This window comes from Vipera berus (genome assembly GCF_964194415.1).
Source record: "Vipera berus genome assembly, chromosome: 5".
NCBI classification, from domain to species: domain Eukaryota; kingdom Metazoa; phylum Chordata; class Lepidosauria; order Squamata; family Viperidae; genus Vipera; species Vipera berus.
Window position 1 is genome coordinate 32,759,799 of NC_138207.1, and position 22,193 is coordinate 32,781,991.

At 37.3% G+C, this 22,193-nt stretch overlaps 1 protein-coding gene across 1 annotated transcript; it reads right to left on the bottom strand.

The window, feature by feature from the left end:
* Window positions 1–36: 36 nt before the first annotated feature.
* LOC308668538 (guanylate cyclase soluble subunit beta-2-like) lies at window positions 37–22,172 on the bottom strand (the record flags this gene model as incomplete). The annotated part of the gene is made up of 15 exons (XM_081328540.1): window positions 37–116; window positions 3,772–3,894; window positions 4,206–4,420; window positions 5,717–5,871; window positions 7,075–7,221; window positions 9,590–9,738; window positions 10,489–10,809; window positions 11,578–11,794; window positions 13,185–13,288; window positions 14,157–14,250; window positions 15,446–15,663; window positions 16,721–16,820; window positions 17,997–18,157; window positions 18,792–18,886; window positions 22,078–22,172. The coding sequence occupies 15 exons, from the start codon at window positions 22,170–22,172 to the stop codon at window positions 37–39; spliced, it is 2,274 nt and encodes a 757-aa protein (XP_081184666.1).
* Between the last annotated feature and the right edge of the window lie 21 nt (window positions 22,173–22,193).

Here is a 22,193-nt window from a genome sequence, read left to right on the forward strand (position 1 = left end):
AAATAACATCATTTTACTTTTCTTGTTTTTGTATCATTAAGTATCTGATCCAGAAGATGCAATAGACATGTTCCCTATTTCAGGGGATGAAAATTTGGATATTTTGTCCATTGCGTCTGAAATTATTTAATTTGAAGTCTGTTAATCCAATGTTTTACTGTATTAGAGTTATTGTTAGTAGTATTAATAATAGTATTTAATTCAGTGAGTAGGCATTCTGTTTCCTTGTTTCATGACTGAATGTACTCTTGAGCATCTAATTTTAAGCAATTATAGGCCATTTGTAAATCAGAATTATAGTTTTATTATTTTGTAAACAATATAGTTAATAAAATTGTGAAGATGCAAACCAGCCTTTCTCAGACTGATAATCATGATTTAGTTTTAATGTTATTTAGATTTCTAGTCTGCACCTCAAAGGAATTTTATCTGGCACTTCAAGGGAGTATACCTGGTATTCTCTCACCCAATATTTTCTCCTCAACAACAAACTTGGAAGGTAGCATTGACTTTGAATGTAGGACAAAGTTGCCCAGGCAGTTTCCAAGCTGAATGTGAAGGTAAAGTGAGTCTTAGTGGTCCCAGTTTCATATATTCATTCCCTCCTGCCAAATATGGTACCTAGCAACACCATTCTTACCACTCCATTCATTTCTCCTACTAGACACAGGAGGAGGAGGAGGAGGAGGAGGAGGAGGAGGAGGAGGAGGAGGAGGAGGAGGAGGAGGAGGAGAAGGAGAAGGAAAAGGAGAAGGAGAAGGAGAAGGAGGAGAAGGAGAAGGAGAAGCATGTGTTCTGCAAAGCAGAGCCCAATGTTTCAAGGGTATTACTTCCAAAACTTTCTGTGGGTTTTACAAAAGTCACAGGATTATTTTTAGAAAGTAACTAGAGTAGTTAAAGTCCAGGAAAAAAAACACAGAAGTTGTGAAAAGCATCCTGACTGGTGAGAAGGGTGACAGGGAACAATCTCATTGATTTGCCTTCTGGTAAATATATATTTTGCTATTATTTTAACAGCCTCAGAAGATATTTTGTGCAAGTGTCCACATCATAGACAAAAATTGACTTGACCATTTGTGCTCTAATTCTTATTGATTCAGTGCATTGTATTCAATTACCTCTAAAGCTGTCTATATTATGAGGATGCACACATTTGTATTTCATGTCAGGCAACAGCCTAGACAAGGATTATAAATATAAATAATGCTACAGATCTCATTTTTGTTTTGAACCTTGCCCAGTCATGTGTACTGCTTTTAAACCTCTATTTTAAAAATGTGGAAATAAGTGCTATGTCATCCATGATCTGAGTGGATTGATATTGGCTTATGTGATCATTATGCTATTAACAAACAAACAAAAAAACTTTCCATGAATAATTACAGTTTCAATGTACCCAGAATATTGATGACTAATGTTGCCTAATGATAGGCTGAAAATGTATGACCATAACAGATTTGTTGCATCAAAACTACACTTGGTCTCATCCACTGTGTTTCCAGTTAGAACAACCAGGATGATTCAAGGACAGGTTGAAAAGGTTACATTATAATTAGCTTTTATTTAAATAATATGACTGATTGATTGATACATAGCCTCCTATGTTAGTCTTTGTTTGGTCACTCAAGATACTAGCCATCACTAGCAGTGTACCTTGGAGCAGTCCATTGTCTATATATTTGCCCCACAAGTAGACTACACATGTCAGCAGGCAAAGGTGCATATCAGTGTATCAGATAAATATTTCTTTCTAAATCACGTTTCTTTTCATGACAATAAAAAGAGGCTAATTTAATATCTCATATAAAACATTTATTGCTCAAATAGAAAATACCATAAATCATGAAAACACATTTATAACTATGGCCATACAAAGAAACATTTCAAATTAGTAGATAATAAATCTGGTTGGGAAATATGTTCCTCCCTTAATCAGCTCTAAACTACAGCCACAGTCATGGACCTGTGCATTGTTTTCATTTTTTAGTGATGCAGGGTTAAATAAGGAACTCAAAAAGCTATGGATAAAGTCAAAAACATACCATCCATTTTCGGTGCCTTCCTTCTGCCTTTATTTCTATCAGTGCTAAATATATTGTCAGATTAATTAGAGGGCTAGGGAAAATCTCTAGCTCCAGACTAAATTATTTTTCTTCCTAAACTCTTGACAAAGAAGATACTTTACCCTTATACGTCTTGCAGTGTGTGGATGGAAGAGAGGGAGAGGACGGGGGCATCTGCAATAGGATGAGATTTCATCAAAATTATAAAATATCCATCATGAAGTCATAACATAAGTAAAAAAATATTTGAAATTTGCACTGGGTCCTTGGGAATGCCTGTTTCCCTATTTACTTCCTTTGGTCAATTTGGATGTCTTTAGGTGAAAATATTGTAGAGCTACACACATATATGGATATTGGACTTTTCACAGTTGAAGAAAATCTTAAACTGAGGGACAGGACCAATTCTTTTGCTATTCCAAAATGAGTATCAGGGCCTACATAGAAACAGCAGTTGTATCCACACTAAACAAAGGTAACAGCAGATTCTGGGGGACTTTGTAACCGTACTTGAATATAAAACTACAAATGGGAGGCATATTGTTCAGAGGCCAGGAATGGGAAACAGTTGAATTTGTTCATATGAACTGTTGTATTAACTGAATTCAACCATGTTTTTTGCAATATAACATATAAGAGAAAAAACACTACAAAATACAGTATGCTGACTCTCCTGTGTCATAGATGAGGTAATGTTATAACCATACATAAGACAAGTCAATACTATCACCATAAAATATTGACATTTGTTTTGTTATTGCTACCAGTGAAACAAAGAAATGTCAATCTTAAAACACATACTGGATCACAGTACATTGAGTGTGCACAGTACATTCCAAGGGGGCAATAATGAAATATAATAACATAGGACACAGAACTTCTCTAATGTGAACATTAAAACAAGTTACAGAAATTAGACCTGACATTCCTTATCTCTGGTGTCTCTGCAGCTGGCCTGTGTCTTCTTTGTATGAAATTGTATGGATTTTGGTTTGGCTGCTGGACACCATGGAGACTTGCATAGGTCTCTGCATCATGCAGTTTGCCTGTAAAGACATGTATAGTCCTTTGGTGAAGGCCATTAAAATCATGGATCTGTACATCATAAGCCACCTTGTGCTTAGAAATTGAGTTGAGTTTAAAACTATAGTATAAACTTTAAACTTTAAATTATAGTATAGATAATCATCTGCTGTGCAGCACAGTGCTCTGATTCTAACAGAGACATGCTACATGACAGGATGTCTTCCCAATTTTTTCTTTCTTAAGGTTCTCCACAGACTCACAATGAAATTAATAAATAAGCAAAATCCAATAAATATTTAAATCATAAATCAGTTGATACAAAACACTTGCATTCCTAATGCACAATCTCCAAGCTAAGTTTTGAAGGAGACCTGACAATGAACATGACTTTAAAACTAAAGGTCAGAGAAACTAATCAACTTTTTCCTCTTATTCACAATTTACCATTACCTTAATTCAGTTTCTCCTCTTCATTCACTCTCTTGAATATGAGTGATGTGAGAACCTTTTGCAGAAATATAAGCATCCTGCTGCCTTTGGACGATGGATTACTTGTTGATTCCTTCTTTAGTTTAAGACACAGAATGGTGGAGAAATGGATACTATGCCCCTTAATGAAGATGAGATGGAAATTAATGACTTTATGGTCCTAATCTCATTAGTGAACTTTTCATCTTATTACCTGTTAAATCCTTTGTTCTTGATTCATGCCTTCCTTTAACATTGGTGTGGTTTTCTATGGGTCTATCTGCATATTTCATTGCTACAATAGGAGGCAGTTCCTTGTCTGAATTTAGTGGGAGATCTTTAAGGAAAAGACAAAAAGAAAGGCTAGAAAATTAGCAGTTTGAAATTCTCCATTTCGGTCAATCATGCTCTCCACAAGGATGGCATTGCCAGCATCCTGGCAGTATTCCAAGGCCATTGCATTATACGGTATTCAAGTGCCCTCTGCCATTTTTGCAACTCCTGAGATTCCCTCCTAAGCTGGCTAATACTTTCATTTTATGCATGGGTGGTACAGTCTTGGATACATAAACCACGGCATCAGAAATTTGGTATCAGAAAGAGAAAACAAATAAAATAAAATAATACATTACTTTTCCTTTCTTGTACCTTGTGAGAATGAGTTTTGCGTGCCATCAGCCTTGCAATCTTGAGACAATTGAGAAGATTCATGGCTGAGGCCAGCATCTTCACTTGGTCTTCCCATGATCTCATTCTCAGTTGCAGTTGTATTCTGGACCAGAAAATAAGTGTGCATTTTCCCTTTGCCCTTCACATCAATTTCTCCTCTTTCCTTAATGTCAAAATTCTTCTCTTTGAGGCATCTGAACCATAAAAGCAGTAATGGATAATGTTTGTCATTGTTTTTTTTAACTATAATAAATCAGTAATCAAGCTTTTAGAAATAGTTTTATGGAAAGTGCTATAGGTTTATGGAAATTGAAAAGTCCTATGGAAATAGCTTTCTCCCCCATATTATTGTTCCAGAAAATTTAGATCTTAAGGCTTGTCTTTACTAAAGCAATGGCAAGAGTGACACTCACCATTACCACATAACTGGCCATTGTACTGAATGGCTTTACTGGTAAAACTGATACAGTGAGATCTGGTGTAATTCCAGGTGCAGGAAATGAATCATGGCTCCAGAAAAATAGATAGAAGTTTTTACAGCTGTAACTTTTCTGCCAGTCCTGCCAAGACCTTCAACACTAGTACTTCAGTACTTCACTATTATACTATTGTGAATCACTATGCATATTGTTTTAAATTGTAAATTAGAATGTGATATACAGAAATATCATCTTCACATATAGAAGTTGAAATACAGCTGCCAGAAAAGTAACAGGAAGAGAAGCGATTGAGAAGCAAGGCAGTAAAACTCAATAGTGGCAAAAAGACTTAATCCAGTTTATTTACATGGCAGGGGAAAAACCAGGAGTTAAACCAAGATGCAAAAGGAAGCTGAAGTTTGCAGAAATGGCTAAATTGTTTGATCAAGGAAGAAATTATTTTTTTTATAAAAGACTGGAAACTCTATAGACTTTTTGCTGAAAATGGATAAAAATGAACAGTTGATTTGGGAATTTACTAATTAAAAAAATTGTTTATTGGAAAAAGAGAACTATGATATGTGGTATGGGAGGGTGGAGATGTAACTGCTTTTATAATCTTTTTTCCTGTTTTGCTTTCTAATGTTTCTGTAGTTTTTAAAATCTTTGTAAAAACAACTTCTTTCAATATAAATTATTTTTTTAAAAAAGAGAGAGAGAGAAACAAGATAGCAAAACTTCACAAAGAGAGGATTTCAAGGCAGAATTGGTTAAGGAATTAAAGAAATGGCTTTAAAGCAAACAGCTTAATATGATGGAACAGAATGCACATGGATCAGATTCTTACAGAATGCATTACTACGTATATTAATAATGTAATACAATAGAGTTTCTTGATTTAATTTAAGCTACAATGTATATAATCCCTAATCCAGACCATATAACTGTAAAACAGTTTTTCCTAGTCCAATCCAAACTGATGCTTTCTAGTTTTCTTAAATTTCTTTCCCTAACTTCTAACCAGACCAGGCTATAATAAAGCAATGGTTTAAGAACAGTAACATTACTCACTGATAAACACTGCCACTGAGGTGAATTTTGTTTGGCACTCCATGGCTCTCCATCCGGGATGCTATATTCACTGTATCTCCAAACAAACAGTAACGTGGCATTTTTTCTCCAACAACCCCTGCAAGGACAGATCCTGTGTGGATCCCAACCCTAATCTGAACAAGAGTTTAAATAAATAAATAAATAAATAAATAAATAAATAAATAAATAAATAAACAAATAAATAAATAAATAAATAAATAAATAAATAAATATCTGCTGAATCTATTTGCTCTTTTTAAATACATACTTGTCAAAACATAGAATCATAGAGCTAGAAGTGACCTTGGAGGTCTTCTAATCCAAACCCTGCTGAAGGCAAGAGACCTTATACCATCTTGGTCAAGTCCAGTCTATTCTTGAAAACCTCCAACAATGGAGCACCCACAACTCCAGGAGACAAATCTTCCCATGGACTAATTGTTCTTACTGTCAGGAAATTTCTCCTTAGGTACAGGTTGGAACTCTCTTTAATGAACTTTCACCCATTACTTCTCACCCTGCCCTCAGGTATTTTCAAGTAAATACACACACACACACACATACACACACACACACACCAGCCTCACAAGTACCGGAAGACAGCTATAATGTCATCACAATCCTTCTCTTTGATACGCTAGTTATCTTAATTGTACATCATATGGTTTAGCCTCCAGACCACAGGTCTGCATGTATGCGCATGTGCACACATTTTTTTGCGGCTCCCAGTTTTTCCTTTTGTGAGGGAACTGGTTCCGAGTGGCTCTTTCACTGTTTCAGGTTGCTGACCCCTGCTCCAGACCCTTTATTTTCTTTGTTGTTCTGCTCTGTAGTCTTTCTAGGGCAGGGGTCAGCAACCTGAAACAGTGAAAGAGCCACTCGGAACTGGTTCCCTCACAAAAGGAAAAACTGGGAGCCGCAAAAAATGTGTGCGCATGTGCGTACATGGCCGCATGCGCAGAACAGGGTTTGACTGAAGAGTGGAGCCAAGGCGAGATATTCACCTACCTTGCATATTTGAATTGATTGGTTGAACTTTTTTAGTCCCACTTTTTTTTTTTGGACTGCATATGGCAGAGGACCGGGAGCCGCAGGAGACGGCTGAAGGAGCCGCATGCGGCTCCGGAGCCGCGGGTTGCAGACCTGTGTTCTAGGGTCTCAGCCTCTTTTTTTATATATCATGGTGACCACAACTGGGCACAGTAGTCCAGGCATGGCCTCATTAATGCAGTATAAAGTGAAACTATCACTTTTCATGATTTTGATGCTATCCCTCTGTTGATGCTGCCTTAACATGCAAAAAAAAAAGTGTTTTTGTATTTCTATTTTCTGCTCACTTGAATATGATTTCCAGAAACAGGATTTTTTATGTCTTTGGCTGCTATGATCATTGCCAGGGCAAAGTTGGCAACCCGTTCAGCATGGGTTGATACAGGGACAGGGACACCCCCTACAACCATGTAGGCATCTCCTATGGTTTCAACCTAAAAAAAGAAATAAACAGATACAGTAAATCTCTTATTTCAAAGGACCATGTTGAGTTTCATTAAATATATTATTTACAGCCAGATTGAAGATGGAACTGGTCAGCCTTTCTCTTTCCACAAATGGAAAGAAAAAAGTTGGTGCAGAGGTTCTTTCACAATTTGCAAGTGAAGCTTTATGTGAAACTTCCTGCATTGCAAAAGGAGACATATATTTTATTTGTTCTCTTATATTTTTAATATGATATTTTATCAGCATGGAATTTTCACGTTTTAAATATTAATTATATCACCGTGCATCAGTGTTTTATTCAAAAATTATGTAAATATATTAACAAAAGTTTGGAGTCCTTGGTACTCTCTGAGCTTGGTTGCTTGTCTGGTGTTAATAATAATAATAATAAACCTTTATTGTCAAAGTACAACATGTGTACATTGAGATTAGCTGAGCCTCCTCCCGTGCTCTCTCCCCCCAACACACAGTGACAACAAACCCTCCATCCCACCACACTATGTGAACCAACTACACCACACACCGGCCTCCCAAGTCAATTCTGCATAAGATTATGTCCCATTTAAAAGCCTAACAGCCCACGGATAAAAGCTATTTTTCAGCCTGTTGGTACGGCTGGCTATATTCCTATATTTCCTACCGGATAATCCCTGATTATTTGAGTGTTGGTTGCTGGAGAAGATTGTTAACCTCTTAGCTTTTTTTATTGTCTCTTTTGAATGGTGTATAAATGTGGTTTATCACTTCTTTATTTTATTAGAAGACAAAGAAGCAGAAAATAATATCTTAATCAAGAAATTACCAACAAGAAGTTCCCACCAACACTGGCAGGGCAAGCTACTGTATATAAATAGGGAGCAAACCTGATACTCACTTGTACTGTTGATGTTATTTAGTTGGGCTATGAAATGTCTGCAAAAGAAACAACCAAGCTCAGAGAGCATTAAGGACTCCACAGTTGAATCCTGAGCCATATCTATTACCCTGTATTGGAACAAGTGTTCATAGCAAACAAGCAGAAAATTGAGCAATAAGTTATCATAAAGAGAAAACAAAGGCAGAACAAGGCAAAAGAAGTATCAGCATCAGGATGTAAGTGTATTCGAAGATTCTGGACAGAGGTTTGTCTACTTTGTTTACTGGTGAAGACACTTTATATTTTAATTTCTGCTTTACTTTATTTATTTATTTATTTATTTTATTACATTTATATACCGCCCTTTCCCGAAGGACTCAGGGCGGTTTACAGGGTGATTAAAAAACCAAGATACAAAAGTTAAAAACAAATTAAAAAAAATTATATTTGTCCCTGCATAAATAAAACCCGTTAAAATAAGATTAATCCTCAGCCTGGGCCAGAGAGCTCGAAAAGCCAGGTCTTCAGGCCCCGGCGGAATGAACGGAGGTCAGGGGCAGTCCTCAGCTCCACTGGCAGCTGGTTCCAAAGGGCAGGCGCCCCCACTGAGAAGGCCCTATCCCTGGGTGTTACCAGCCGGCAATCTCTTACCGGTGGCATCCTGAGAAGACCCTCCCTGTGGGAGCGCACTGGACGAAGGGAGCTTGATGCCGGCAGCAGGTGTTCCCTCAGATATCCCGGACCCAAGCCATTTAGGGCTTTATAGGTCATCACCAGCACCTTGAATCTCACCCGGAGGGCAACCGGAAGCCAATGCAGCTCGCGGAGTAGAGGTGTTACATGGGAGTATCGAGAAACCCCCATCACAACTCGCTCGGCCGCATTCTGCACCAGCTGAAGCCTCCGAGTGGTCCTCAAGGGCAGCCCCATGTAGAGAGCGTTGCAGTAGTCTAAACGGGAGGTCACGAGTGCATGAGTGACTGTGCATAGGGCATCTCGGTCCAGATAGGGTCGCAACTGGCGCACCAGGCGAACCTGGGCAAAAGCCCCCCTGGTCACGACTCCTATATGGTCTTCAAAATTGAGTCATGAATCCAGGAGGATGCCCAAGTTGCGAGCCCTATCAACGGGGGGTAACACCTCACCCCCCATCGTTAGAGATGGAATAGTCTGGTTGACCCAAGATGCCGATATGCACAGCCACTCAGTCTTGGCGGGATTGAGACGAAGCCTGTTTCTCCCCATCCAGACCTGGAGCGCCTCCAGGCACCGGGACATCACGGCGAGGGTATCGCTGGGTTGGTTCGGGGTGGAAAGAAAAAGTTGGGTATCATCAGCGTACTGATGATACCCCACCCCAAAACCACTTTCCAGAGATTGTAAATACAGGTCTCTGATGATCCTCTGCCAAATCAGAGTAGAGTTACAAATGAGTTATTCTTGACATTTCTATTCCTTTTTCCCCATAATATCACTTTCAGGATATCAAGTGAAAATACCTTGTAGACATCATGTACTGTGGTTAGCCTGTCAAATCGTAGATACATTGCATTTAACATGAGGACTATCTGAATAGGCTCACATTGGGCACAAATGTTAGTAAAAGTCACAACATCACTGAATAATATAGTACATTCTTTGAATTCTCCTATAGTTAAAGAGGAAAAAGAAGAAAGGAGAGTTTTAGAAATCACGTCTAGTTTCATAATTAAATTGATCACAAAACTTATTAGTAGTGCATAAATGTATTAGTATACTTAGGATTTTAGCATCTATTTATAAAATATCAATTATGAAGTATTTTTCAAAATATATTAATCCAGCTTCTTTGTTACTTTGAAAATAGAATCAGCCAAGAAAATGGGCAAGTGATAAAATTCATAAAGCTATGCAAAACGTTTTCAAAGTAGTGTGTTATATTAAGATTTTTTCTAACTAATGCTCCAATAGATTCAACATAAACAATACTAACTTTACGGAAAAAAGGCACGCATTCCATAAGAAAGCCTAGATATAGTATATCAATTATTGTTTGTTGGAAATGTTAAGCAAGGTTTTTAACTCCCACCATGTGAAGTTAGAAGTGACATAAAGTAGCATTCTTAGAGTGAAGACCATGAGATTTAAAAAAAAAATACTGGAAGGAAAAATAAATCAGTACTGAGATGGAATCAATATGCAACATTTCTCTGAGAGCAGTGTGTCAGTGGCGGGAGGGGGAGGAGGGAGATGACCTAACATAGCTTTACTCAAGGCCCATACATTTTGAAGATAAAAACATTTCTGCACTTGCTTTGTCCTTAAATGTCTACCACTGATTCCAAACAACGGAGATCATAGTAATTACTGATCACAGTCTTGAACATATCTAAACTTGTCTGTATCTCATGGCATTCACCTGCCTCAACTCGTTTCCCCTCTTTGAGCTGGTTGGCAACATGTTTAGGCAGCATGGCATACAGGAGAGCTTCTGTTTTCTTCTTTTCTTCTTCCAGGTGTTTAGACAGGATCCGCAGCTCCTCTTTTTTCCTCTCCAGTTGATTGGAGAGCTCCATCTCGGCCAACCGCTGTTGGTTGAGCAAGATCAAATCTCTAGTGACATCATGGGGAGCTATGTCAGAAATGTGCATCTGTCTTTCCTCCAACTCATGCAATGTACGCAGCAGAGGGGAACAAAGGTACAGCATGCACTGAACAGACTCCATCCAGATCATCTGCCCTGGTTCAAACAAATGAATAATGATGGGCAGGCATTAAATATTGAATATACTATACTCTTCCCAATCTGATTCCTTTCTGACTCACCCAGAACATTAAAAAAAATCACAGCCCGTCTACTGGGAAGGCAATCAAAGGCCAAGGCAACACTGTCATATACCGATCATAATACTGTTTCCAACAGCCTCCCCAAATTTAGACAGAGACACCAAATTGCCACTGATATATAAGGTGCCTTTGTGCAAAAAGCTTTTTGCCATTAAAAGGCCAAGTCACTTGGCAGCTATGGCTTCCTGGCACTTCATTCTCACTTTTCTTTTTCTATAAAGCTTGTGCAAATGCACAGATTACTCACTGGATGGGCATTTTCCCACCCTGCAATGTGGCACCAGGTTACTACCACTCTCACTATTTGGCACCCCTGGGGTATGGTTACTTTGTGCAGTGTGCAACTTGCACAGTTGTTTGTGGCAGCCCTGCATCAAAACATAATGTCTACCTTTGATCTATATTCTTATCTGAAAGGCCAGCTCAGGGTTTACCTATGGAAAAACTGGCAGGAAGAAGGCCAGATTCTCTTTAATATAAAATTTTTATGTTCACAGATTTTATATTTTATGGAGAAGCCTCTATCACTTGTACTGAAGCAATTCAGCCTATGGAAACAGACGTGTCACTTTAGAGACAAATTGTATTTTTCCCATGACATAGTTATCTCTTCAGTGTGTTATTGCCTAATACTGTAGCTATTGAGAAATGGGAAAACTACCTCTTAGCTCTAACATAGGACGCTGCTTCCAGGAGTCCGGCATCATCTCTCTCTTGGTCCGGAAAACAAATTGGCTGTTGATGAATCTCTGAACACTGGAGATGGTAAATTTCACTTCAGGGTGTACAATAGTGAAGTACTGATTGAGACGGATGCCCAGTGTTTGAAGGCCAGGCACAATCTTTTGAATACTAACTCCAGCTTGTTTCACCCTAAGCTTTAAAAAGAAAACAAACAGCATTCTTGCTTATGCTTTCCTTATACTTATTCCACTGTCAGTAGAAATTCATTTTATAAACATTACATGAAGCCTTTTATAATTGTTCCTAATTGGATAAATTGGCCAAAACTGCTGGATTGTATTATTGGTGTTATCATTGCTATCTTCATTATTATATCCAAACCATCTACAACCAAAGGACTCATTTCTTCCTTGAATCCATACAGAAGGGATCAGCCAGTGGGTAGACCTAATTAACTGCTCTATATGCATGTTGCCTAGCAGCAGGCAGAACTAAAGATGTTTGCGCAGGACTTCTTCCACAGTAAATTGCAGGGCAGTCAAGCATGAAGCAAATAACAGGTTCATTATGACATCATCACATTAATGATGTAATATATGTACTTGCATCAAGCATAAAGAAAAAACATGACTGACTCATTCATTTAAGGATGTCAGGATGCATGTGATATATTGATGTCATTATACTTTGTTGTGCATGCCTAAAGTCCTTCTGGGCATATATATAAAAAAAATTACCAGTGATATTTTAGGATACCATGTTCTATATATAATTTGTGCAAATAAGCATAGTTTCTCTGTTGTGTTATCAGATTCTGTTTGAATGTGTTCTCCCTATTTTTGATCTGCTACTTGGTTTTCTCTGCCAACTTTGAATTTAAGGGATCCAGCCTGCTTACTCATATATTCTTGTAATGAAAACAGCTGTACACCTGTTTTCTTAATCCTTCATTTATTCTATAATTGTTTTCTTAATCTTTCTTCATTCTTTTACTTACATTTTGCAAGACCACATCATGTTATGCATAACTGTAAACTGCCCTGAGTCTGTAAACCACCCTGAGTCCTTCGGGAAAGGGTGGTATATAAATTCAATAAAATAAAAATAAATAAATAAATAACTATTAAGATGTGTGGGGAAAAATAAACTAAGTGTATATACTGTATGTATGTATGCACTATAGTGGGTAATTTGGCAACACAAATAGAAATAGGATGAATGTATAAGGGATTATTATTCCAGGATAAATGATTTTGTAAACAAGCTTGTAATGCTTAGTAATAAATAATATAAGATGATAGATAGGTGATAGATAGATAGATAGATAGATAGATAGATAGATAGATAGATAGATAGATAGATAGATAGATAGATAGAAAGATTTTAGATTAAATCTTCAGAAGTATTTTCAGGGCATGTAGCATCCATCTGTGATACATTAACACAGTTGTATGTTCTTCCAGGATTACAGTATATGGTCCACAAATCTATGCCCAATATTCATTTATATGGGAACAAATCCCACTTATTTATGGAAAGACATAAATGCACTTCAAAACAGTCCACTGATGTTGATTTTCTTACCTGTTCATCAAAAACAATATGGAAGGGAAGCCCAATGCAAAAAGTCTTTGGGTCAATCCAGAGGGTCCTAGGATAGACAGGATCAAATCCTCTAAGAAGTCGACCTGTAATATGAAAAAGTTATATTTTCATTGTCATTTTGATACATTGACAGAATCAAAAGCAACCTAGTACTTGTTTATATATAAAGATTCATTTTTCTATTCACTCCTGTCTTTCAAGAACTCAGGTCTATCGATGGGGACTTTTTTAATGTATATGAATATGGTACGGTTCCAAGCACTGAAATACTGAAATACTATTTATTCTATTAGTTTGGAATTGGAGCATTAAAAGAAAAGCATACATAACTTGACAGAAATGGAAGAATTAAGAGCCTGTAAAAATGAAAATACAGTAAATTCCTGTACCCCTTTGCATATCAGCAGTCATGTCAAATATTTTTTATATATATAACATCTCATCCCCTGCCCTATTTGGCTTGTACAACCAACAATTCACATTTTAAAAGCAAAATTGATTGATTGTATAATCAGAATTCAGGATCAGTTATGGGTTTCCCTGTAAAATGCTTTCAGCTTAGTTTTTTAATAGAAGCTATTAAAAAGCTAGAGGGGCATGATGGCTCAGTGGTTAAAGACACCAAACTTGTTACTAGAGAACTGACTGCCTGAGTTCAAGACCCAAGTTCCACACAATGGGGTGAGCTCCCTTTACTTGCCGCAATTCCTGCTCACCTAGCTGTTCGAAAGCATGCGAATGCAAGTAGATTAATAGGTACCACTTTGGTGGGAAGGTAACAGCATTCCATGCACCTTTGGCATATAGCCATGCTGGCCACATGAACATGGAAATTTGGATAATCCTGGGTTCCTCAGCCAAGAAACTGGCTCCCTAAAGTCGGAAATGACTGACAGGGAAACCTTTACTTTTTTATTAAAAAATGACTGACATTATAGCCAACCCATTTACCTTTTCCTATTGTCACAATTCCCCTGATTGTTTCCCAGTGGCTCCTTTTGACACTTGTTTTATCTCTAATCTTATTCATGGTTCTTTCAAGTTCCTGTGGAATACATCAAAAGCAATAAAAAAAAACTTTTAACCATATATTTCAAACTAAGAAATAAACTATTTCCTAACAAAAGAATACCATACTTCATATTTGTAATTACTTAAAATAAGTACAAGTATGCCTCATTATTTCAAAAACATTGAAGCACTTTTTGGATGTACTTATCCTTTTATACCCTCAGATTTGTAAGCATGCGTATTTGATCATTCAGTTCTGAGTTATCAGTATCACCATTACAACACATACAAATGTTATAGTTTAGGCTCATCCTTGGAAAAATCTTAACACATTTATTTTTCAGTGTGTATATACATGCAACAGTTACAACATGCCAAATTCAGTTATGAAGAGATTTGAATACTGAAATATATATATGCATGGCCGCAATCTCTTATCAACCTTGAAAAAGCTAATAAAAACAGACCTGGGTTGTACTTAGAAAACCACTAGGAGTGTTGGAAAGAAATTGACTGAGCCAGGGGAAGGAGTCAAATGAGGAGTTAGTCTGGAATTCCTATGTGGGCATAAAAGGGCAAAGTCTGACACACACACCCTTGCATGCCATTGAACCGATCTAATCTGACAAACTGGTGGTTTGCAACTGGGTCACACTAGGTAAGGTTCAATGGCACTCAAAGTGGAATCAGACTTTGCCATCTTATGGTCACCTAGGAATTCTGGAATAATTCCCCATTTGACTTTTTCCCCTGTCCTGGTCAGTCTCTCTTCAATAAAGAGCAACACTTGGCACTGTGGCTGCCATTTTGAATTTTTGTACTATATCCTGCAGATACCTCTGTTCCTGTACAAATGCATCTGAATTACAAGTACATTTTTCAGAGTTGGCATGTATAAATTGATACTTTTGTATACTCCTAGAAACATATGCATACACACAAACATTGCTATTTCTGCACAAAAAAAGCATTATTTTTTTTAATGACTCCATTACGGAGTTACCCTTTGATTGTGACCCTCTAATCCCTTAGAGTCAGAATGACTGGAATGGAGCTGAGCGTTTACTGACCAGATGCTGCCTATGTGGAGTTTGCAATTCATATTCTCTCTTTGCATCCTGAGAAAGATTTGCTGCTACATAGGATTTAACTCTCAACCTTCCGAATGGGAGGCAAGTGCCTTCACCACTAGGCTACTATACCACTCACAAAAAAATGTATGATAGTACCTCTTTATTCAGTCTTTTCTCTGCTTGAGCTCCAGAATTTGGAAGGCAATGTGAGGAACAGAACTTGTTTCTTCTTTTGTATGAAAATACAGGTTTTTGTGTTACAAGAAATACAATGTGTTCTTTTTTCCCTGTTCTTTCTTCTTCTTCTGTCTGATTGACAATTTCCATTGAAATTTCAGTATTGAAAAAGTCCAAAGCTGCTGCACCAATGATTCCTGAGTCCAAAGAGGAAAAAAAATCCAGGCGATATTACACATGCTTATGTAATATTATCCTTAGCATATGTACTCAAGTACTCAAGCAATGTTTGTTCCCTTATACATTGAGTCTGCCAACAATTACAATCTCAGTTATCAGCCTTAATAAGCAGATTCTATTTCCAACAAATATACGTTTTATTGGTTCAAATCTCATACAGCTCTAGTGCTCATTAATTACTTTGGTTCAACCTCTATCCCTCAGACTGGTGGTAGTAGAATAAAATTGGAGTGAGAAATCATGAGCTCAGAAAAATTGAAAAGAAAATGTGATATTTTTAAAATGTTCTATAACCCATTAATTATTTGGCTACTGGTGTTGTAATCATCTTCATCTGTCCCTCTTACACTTTTCCAGGGCAAAAAATATATAGAATAATAATTCTAAGGAAATAAAAAAACACAGAATAGAACTGAAAATACAATAAAATAAAAGATGCTAAAGAATACCTGTAATAAATGTTTTATCTACTGTCATGTTGTTTCCATACAAACCTCCGAAAGAAGAGAATTCCTCAATAGAGCATGAGGATGATAAATGCCACCATCACCATCTTACTTTAAACAGGTTTGGTGGTCTACCAGAGGAGCAGGAAATTTTGTGATAGTTGAAGTTTGAACATGACTTATTTATTTATTTATTTATTTATTTATTTATTTATTTATTTATTTATTTACATTTATATGCTGCCCTTCTCCCTGAGGACTCAGGGCGGCTCACAACAATAAAAATAAAAAACATAGGATGACTTTTTTTAAAAAAAGAATTAAACAATAAATACAATTACGTGACAATTTAAAAACCCGATAAAACCTAATTAAAAAACTGTAGTCAGTCCAGACCCGCTCGTTGGAACAACCAAGTCTTCAGGTCACGGCGGAAGGACCGAAGGTCAGGGGTCATCCGCTAACTAGCTATCAAAAGAAAAGTCCACAAACTTTAATATAATCATTGTTGATTAAAACCTCAGCATTTCAAAACCCATATTAAACGCATGCACATATATCAACTTACCCGGAACTATGTGGCATAAGCCTCTTCTGTCTGAATAATAATGCAAATACATTGACCCATCTTCATTCTTTTCTACCCTAAAGGAAGGAGCATTCATCTCCTGAAAAACACTCAAAAGGAATAATATTACCCTTGCTGCAGAGAAAAGATATAGTAAAAATACAAAGCTTCTGATATTCTTCAGAGCAATGGTAAGTACAATTCTATTTTAACCTCTCTCTTTAAAGTACATAATGACTGTCTTTTTTCTATAATATATTTTATTTAATTCCATTTATATCCTGCCCTTCTCCGAAGACTCAGGGCGGCTTACAATCCTGTCTAATGATCAAAACTATAAATCACAAGTTCATTTTTCCCCGTTTTTACACAAAACGTTCATAAGGGGTTTCCAATCACTAATAAAAGTAGGAATTGTCTTTTTTGGTTGGTTCATCTTAGCAAGTTTTGTCAATTCACCAACCATTCCTCCATGGTGGCTCACATGCATATTTCAATAAATGATAGCATAGTAAAAGAAACATTGCAATTGTTGCTCATTTTGAGGCATCAGGAATCTGCTCCTTGATAGCAGTGTGGGAACATTACAACAGCTTTCTACATGTCCATCATCTTTATAGTATATCAGATTAATTTTTTATCTAACCATCTATCACACACCAACTTCTAGATGCTCTCTTTCCCACTGCATACTACAATTATTTTTTTTAATGGTGAGCCTCAATGATGGAAGTGCAAGCAGGGATTCTACAACTACCGGTAAGTTTCCTTTCTATTCTTTCTGTCAAATAACTTTCTATGTCGTACAGGTTTTATTTTGAAAGACAAATATCATCACCTAGAAGTTTTTATGCAGTGGGAATTTAATGTTTTCCTGTCTGCTGCACTCCTTGGAAAAATCTGTCATCTGAAGCTGGCATTTAATGGAGAGTGGGGGAGACTATCCCATCGATGTTTCTCAAATCCAAATGGAATCTCCAAAGATGGATCTTTCTCAGGATTACAAGAGAAGTAAGGTCACAATAATAATATTATTGCCAGTTGTCTGACAGAAACAATTTGATTTGGTAAAAACATGAATATTTAAAATAGGAATCAGATTTGAGCAACCAAATTAGGCATCAGAACTCATAAAATACAGACACCCATCCACCCCCACACATGTACACACACAAATGCACATCATAATTTTCCTATCTTGTTATTGAGAATATGAGTGAATTCATAAAGAAGAATCAGATTTCTCCACTATTCTTATAGATTCATTTCCACTTGCCTGGTAAGACAGACTGAGGTAACTGTGTAATGCATCCAGGTTCTCTATAAATTCAAATAGATTTCCTCCCAGTGTTCTCAGCATATGGTCATAACCTGACTGTTTACAGAATTCAAAGAAATATTCTCCAAATTGTTTTAGGACCATCTCCGGGGAAACATCTAGGAAAATAAATATATATTATCATATTAAATGTTCATGTTTCAAGATTAGAAACAAGTTTATTCAGGTTAATTTAGAATACTTTCACATCACCACCATTATTTTCCCCAAATTCTTCAGAAGCATTTTGATGCACACCCATAATTTACTGATCTCCAGACATTGAAAACATGCAGGGAGCACACTATGCCAATTGGATATGCCATACACACACAAACTTACACACACACACACACACACACACACACAGAGAGAGAAAGAAAGACAGAGAAAGAAGACAGATTTTCATTTCAATTTATGTGCATTTGTCCAGTTGTCAATTTTTTTTCATATCCGACATCAGAGGAAGTGTCTTTTCTGCAAAGCCTCAATTTGCCGGCATTTAAAACATATTGCATTGCGATGTGTGAGAAAAATGACAGCATTTCAGGAACATGCAACTGGGTCCTATTTCTGATAGTTCTAGCTTATAACTATGGTCAAGGGTTATGATAGGGTAAATGGGAAGATAAATGAAAAAAATACTTCCACAGAGGCATCAAGAAGATGATGGTGATGTTGTTGTTGTTGTTGTTGATTATGATGATGATGAATAACACCTGGGTCTTGGTATTAGTTCAAAACTATACATACCTAACATTTGGCATGCCTTGTCAATTAGTTGCATTGTGATCTCATCTTTATAAACTTCAAAAGTAAAAAAAGTATCCTGTACTCCAGTTTGGACTCTATAACAAAAAGGCAAAACAAACAAATCTCACAATAATTGGAGTTATAATTAGATATAGATATATAGATATAAATTTAGGGAGTTTTCTAATATACTAATACTATATACTAATACACAGGCAATATACAGTAATGTACAGTATTATATTAATACTATTTATGAAATACTATTTATATACTATTTATGAAATACTATTTATGAAACCATCAAAACAGTAACCAAGCAATGATGTCATAACCTAATTTTTTATGACCCATTCATTACATAATGATAGAATATGTTTTCTTCTTCTATTCAATATATCTTTATCAGTCTGTGCAATATAATTGAAGTTCACTATCAGTCAAAGGAATGTTTCAGTAAAAACATTCTTCAACTTGCAAAAGGATGGAGAAAAGAAAGGGTGGTTTTTTTTAAGAAATCCATTTTAACAGAATAAAAATTGGCAAGCCAGAAAGAAAAGGCCTGGTACAGAGAAAATGTAGCCTTCCCACCTCACTCCTCTTTGATGAACAATAAAAGTTTGGACCAATGCTTGTACTTAGAATGCTGAGAGTTACCGTAAGCTGAGCTCCCTGTTGGAAAGTCCAACACAAGAGAGTGGTACTTAAGGCTAGGTTCATTATACAGAGTTTATTGAAGTGATCAATCTCATTAATTGGCATTTCATGATATTGTCAGAAAGCCTATTCCACTCTAGGTAGTCCTTGGTTAATGATGATAATTGGGGCCAGAATTTCTATTGCTAAGCAATATGGTCATAATGTGCAACATCAAGTGATTGCACTTAGCAACAGCAATCCCAGTGCTCCTCACTGTCATTTTTTAGCAAGAATCGTGAGTCATTAAGTGAGCCCAGGTGATTCACAAGCAGGCCAGCAAGCAGGTAATATATGGTGTGAAGCATGGCATGAGAACGGCAAGGCCAGTTGTGGCTGCCGCTGGTCAGGGGAGGGTATGAGTAACTTACTGGAGCAACTCACAACCTTCTCTGCTAGTTTCCCCATTGACTTTGCTTTGCTTTGGGAAGCTGAAAGTTACAAATGGCAACCATGTGACACAGGGATACAACCACTGTAAGTGCAAGCTGGTTGCCAAGGACCCAGGTTGTGATCTCAAATGACCATAGGGGTGCTGGAATGACTAGTATTTTGAAGACCAGCTGTAAATACCACTAGTCCAGCACTGTTACAACTTTGAACGGTTGTTGAACAAGTTGTCAGATGAAGACTCCCTGTACACAATCACCTCCTCAATGTTCTCCATATACGGAACTGAAGTTCTACCACTGTAATTGTCTATACGAATTCCCAAAAGCAGCAGAAAAGCAGTGAACTCCTCACATTCTTTGTTTGGAATTATATAATTTGATTTATTGCTTCAAAATAGATTTCTACTTTATTCCAGAACTGCATATGTGCTTTGAGGAAAAAAAACGTGGTAAGTATTGTCAAGCTGGGTGAGAAAGCCACCATGGACTCTGGGCTCCCTCCTGGATTCCCTCTTTCCTTCCCTAAACACTCAACAAATCTGACTGTGAGGAATAAGGACATCTGAAAATGTAGAGTAATTAAATACAATAGTGGAGATATGGTAAACCAAATATGAGAGCCCAATTAAATCCTCCAATTGAGAATAGTGAAAAAAGAAAGAAGGAGGGGAATAGATGAGGGAAGAAGCACCTCCTCTGATGCTGTTTCAAAATTAACCATTTTGCTGCTGCTGCAGCAGCAGCAGCAGTAGCAGCAGCAGCAGCATTTGCTAAAAGCAGTGCCTTCAGAGGTTCAGGTGGCTTCCTTGATGATTGGAGCTGATCATTATCACTCTTTAGCTTATTTCTGGTTGAAAAGGATGTGGAATGAGAAAATTGAGTAGACATATCATTTCTGGGCTGAAAAAGTCCAAACAATCGTTAAACGATTGCAAAGAGACACAGAAAATCCCCATAGCCAAAATATAGCACTGAAGTAGTCTGAAGTCAGGTGGGATTGAGGAATATATGCCTTGTATTCTGGGTGGGAAAGGGAGAACAGATTTTCCTTGCACAATAGTCAAGCAGAAGAAGAATAAACATTTAGGGCAGGGGTCTTCAAACTTGGCCCTTTTATGACTTGTGGACTTCAACTCCCAGAATTCCTCAGCCAGGCACGCTGGCTGAGGAATTCTGGGAGTTGAAGTCCACAAGTCATGAAAGAGCCACGTTTGAAGACCCCTGATTTAGGGTGATCGAGACAGTAAGGGGAGACCGTCATTGGTGTCAGGACTATTGCTGCTGTAGTAGTGGCAGCCATGTGACATAACTCTTCCCTTTCTCTTATCTACTGTCAATTACCATGGAGCAGCAGGGTTTGCCATTTGAAGATTGGCCATGAGACCATGAGACCCAGGTAGCCCTTTTGGAAGTGACTCTGTTCTGCATCAAGGCCTTGCCTCAAATCATACTGTCATGGTGAGTCTTGCTTTAGTTTGCAGAACTGAACTGCTCTGCCTCGGGTGGCTTGAATCAAAGCAACAAGGCAGGAGAACTAGATTTAGCTATACCTTTTCACTGGGTTGAAAAACAGCTCTCTTTTTTGCTTCTGAATTAAAGCAGGATGACTGGTTCAATCTAGTGCTTCAAGGGTAACAAAGTTCAGCATTTCCCTTCAGAAGAGTACTTCATTCAAAATTTTATCAAAGTACCCCATCAAAGTTTGGCACCGCCATATTAATAATAGATTAATTACTGCATAATCTGTCAGGTCTCATTGTATAACTCCATGAGCCTAATAAATCTGTCAGTCTTTAAGATAAGGCCATTCCTTAGACTTTGTCAAAGGATTTGAGACACCCTGTAGTAATGGCTTTAAGCAATTTCTAACATTGGTGGAGCAGTGGGCTAATGCCTCCTTAAGTAACACCAGCTGCCTGCAATTAGTGCAGGTTCGCATCCCACCAGGCTCAAGGTTGACTCAGCCTTCCATCCTTCCGAGGTAGGTAAAATGAGGACCCAGATTGTTGGGGGCAATTAAGCTGACTTTGTAATAATGCCGCTTGGGAGGGGTGTGAAAGCCCTAATAAGCAGGCATATACATAGAATGAAGGCTACTGTTAAGCTTGTAAGCCACCCTGAGTCTTCGGAGAAGGGTGGGATATAAATGGAATTAAAATTAAAAAAAAATTGAAATTTCTGAATATTTTATAACTTACCTTAAATTTTCCCATATTTCTTCACCATATTTTTCAACCACTAGAGACTTTAGACATGTGTTTATAAATCCATACTGTAGAAACAGAAGAAACATAGACAAAGAGAATTAACGTGG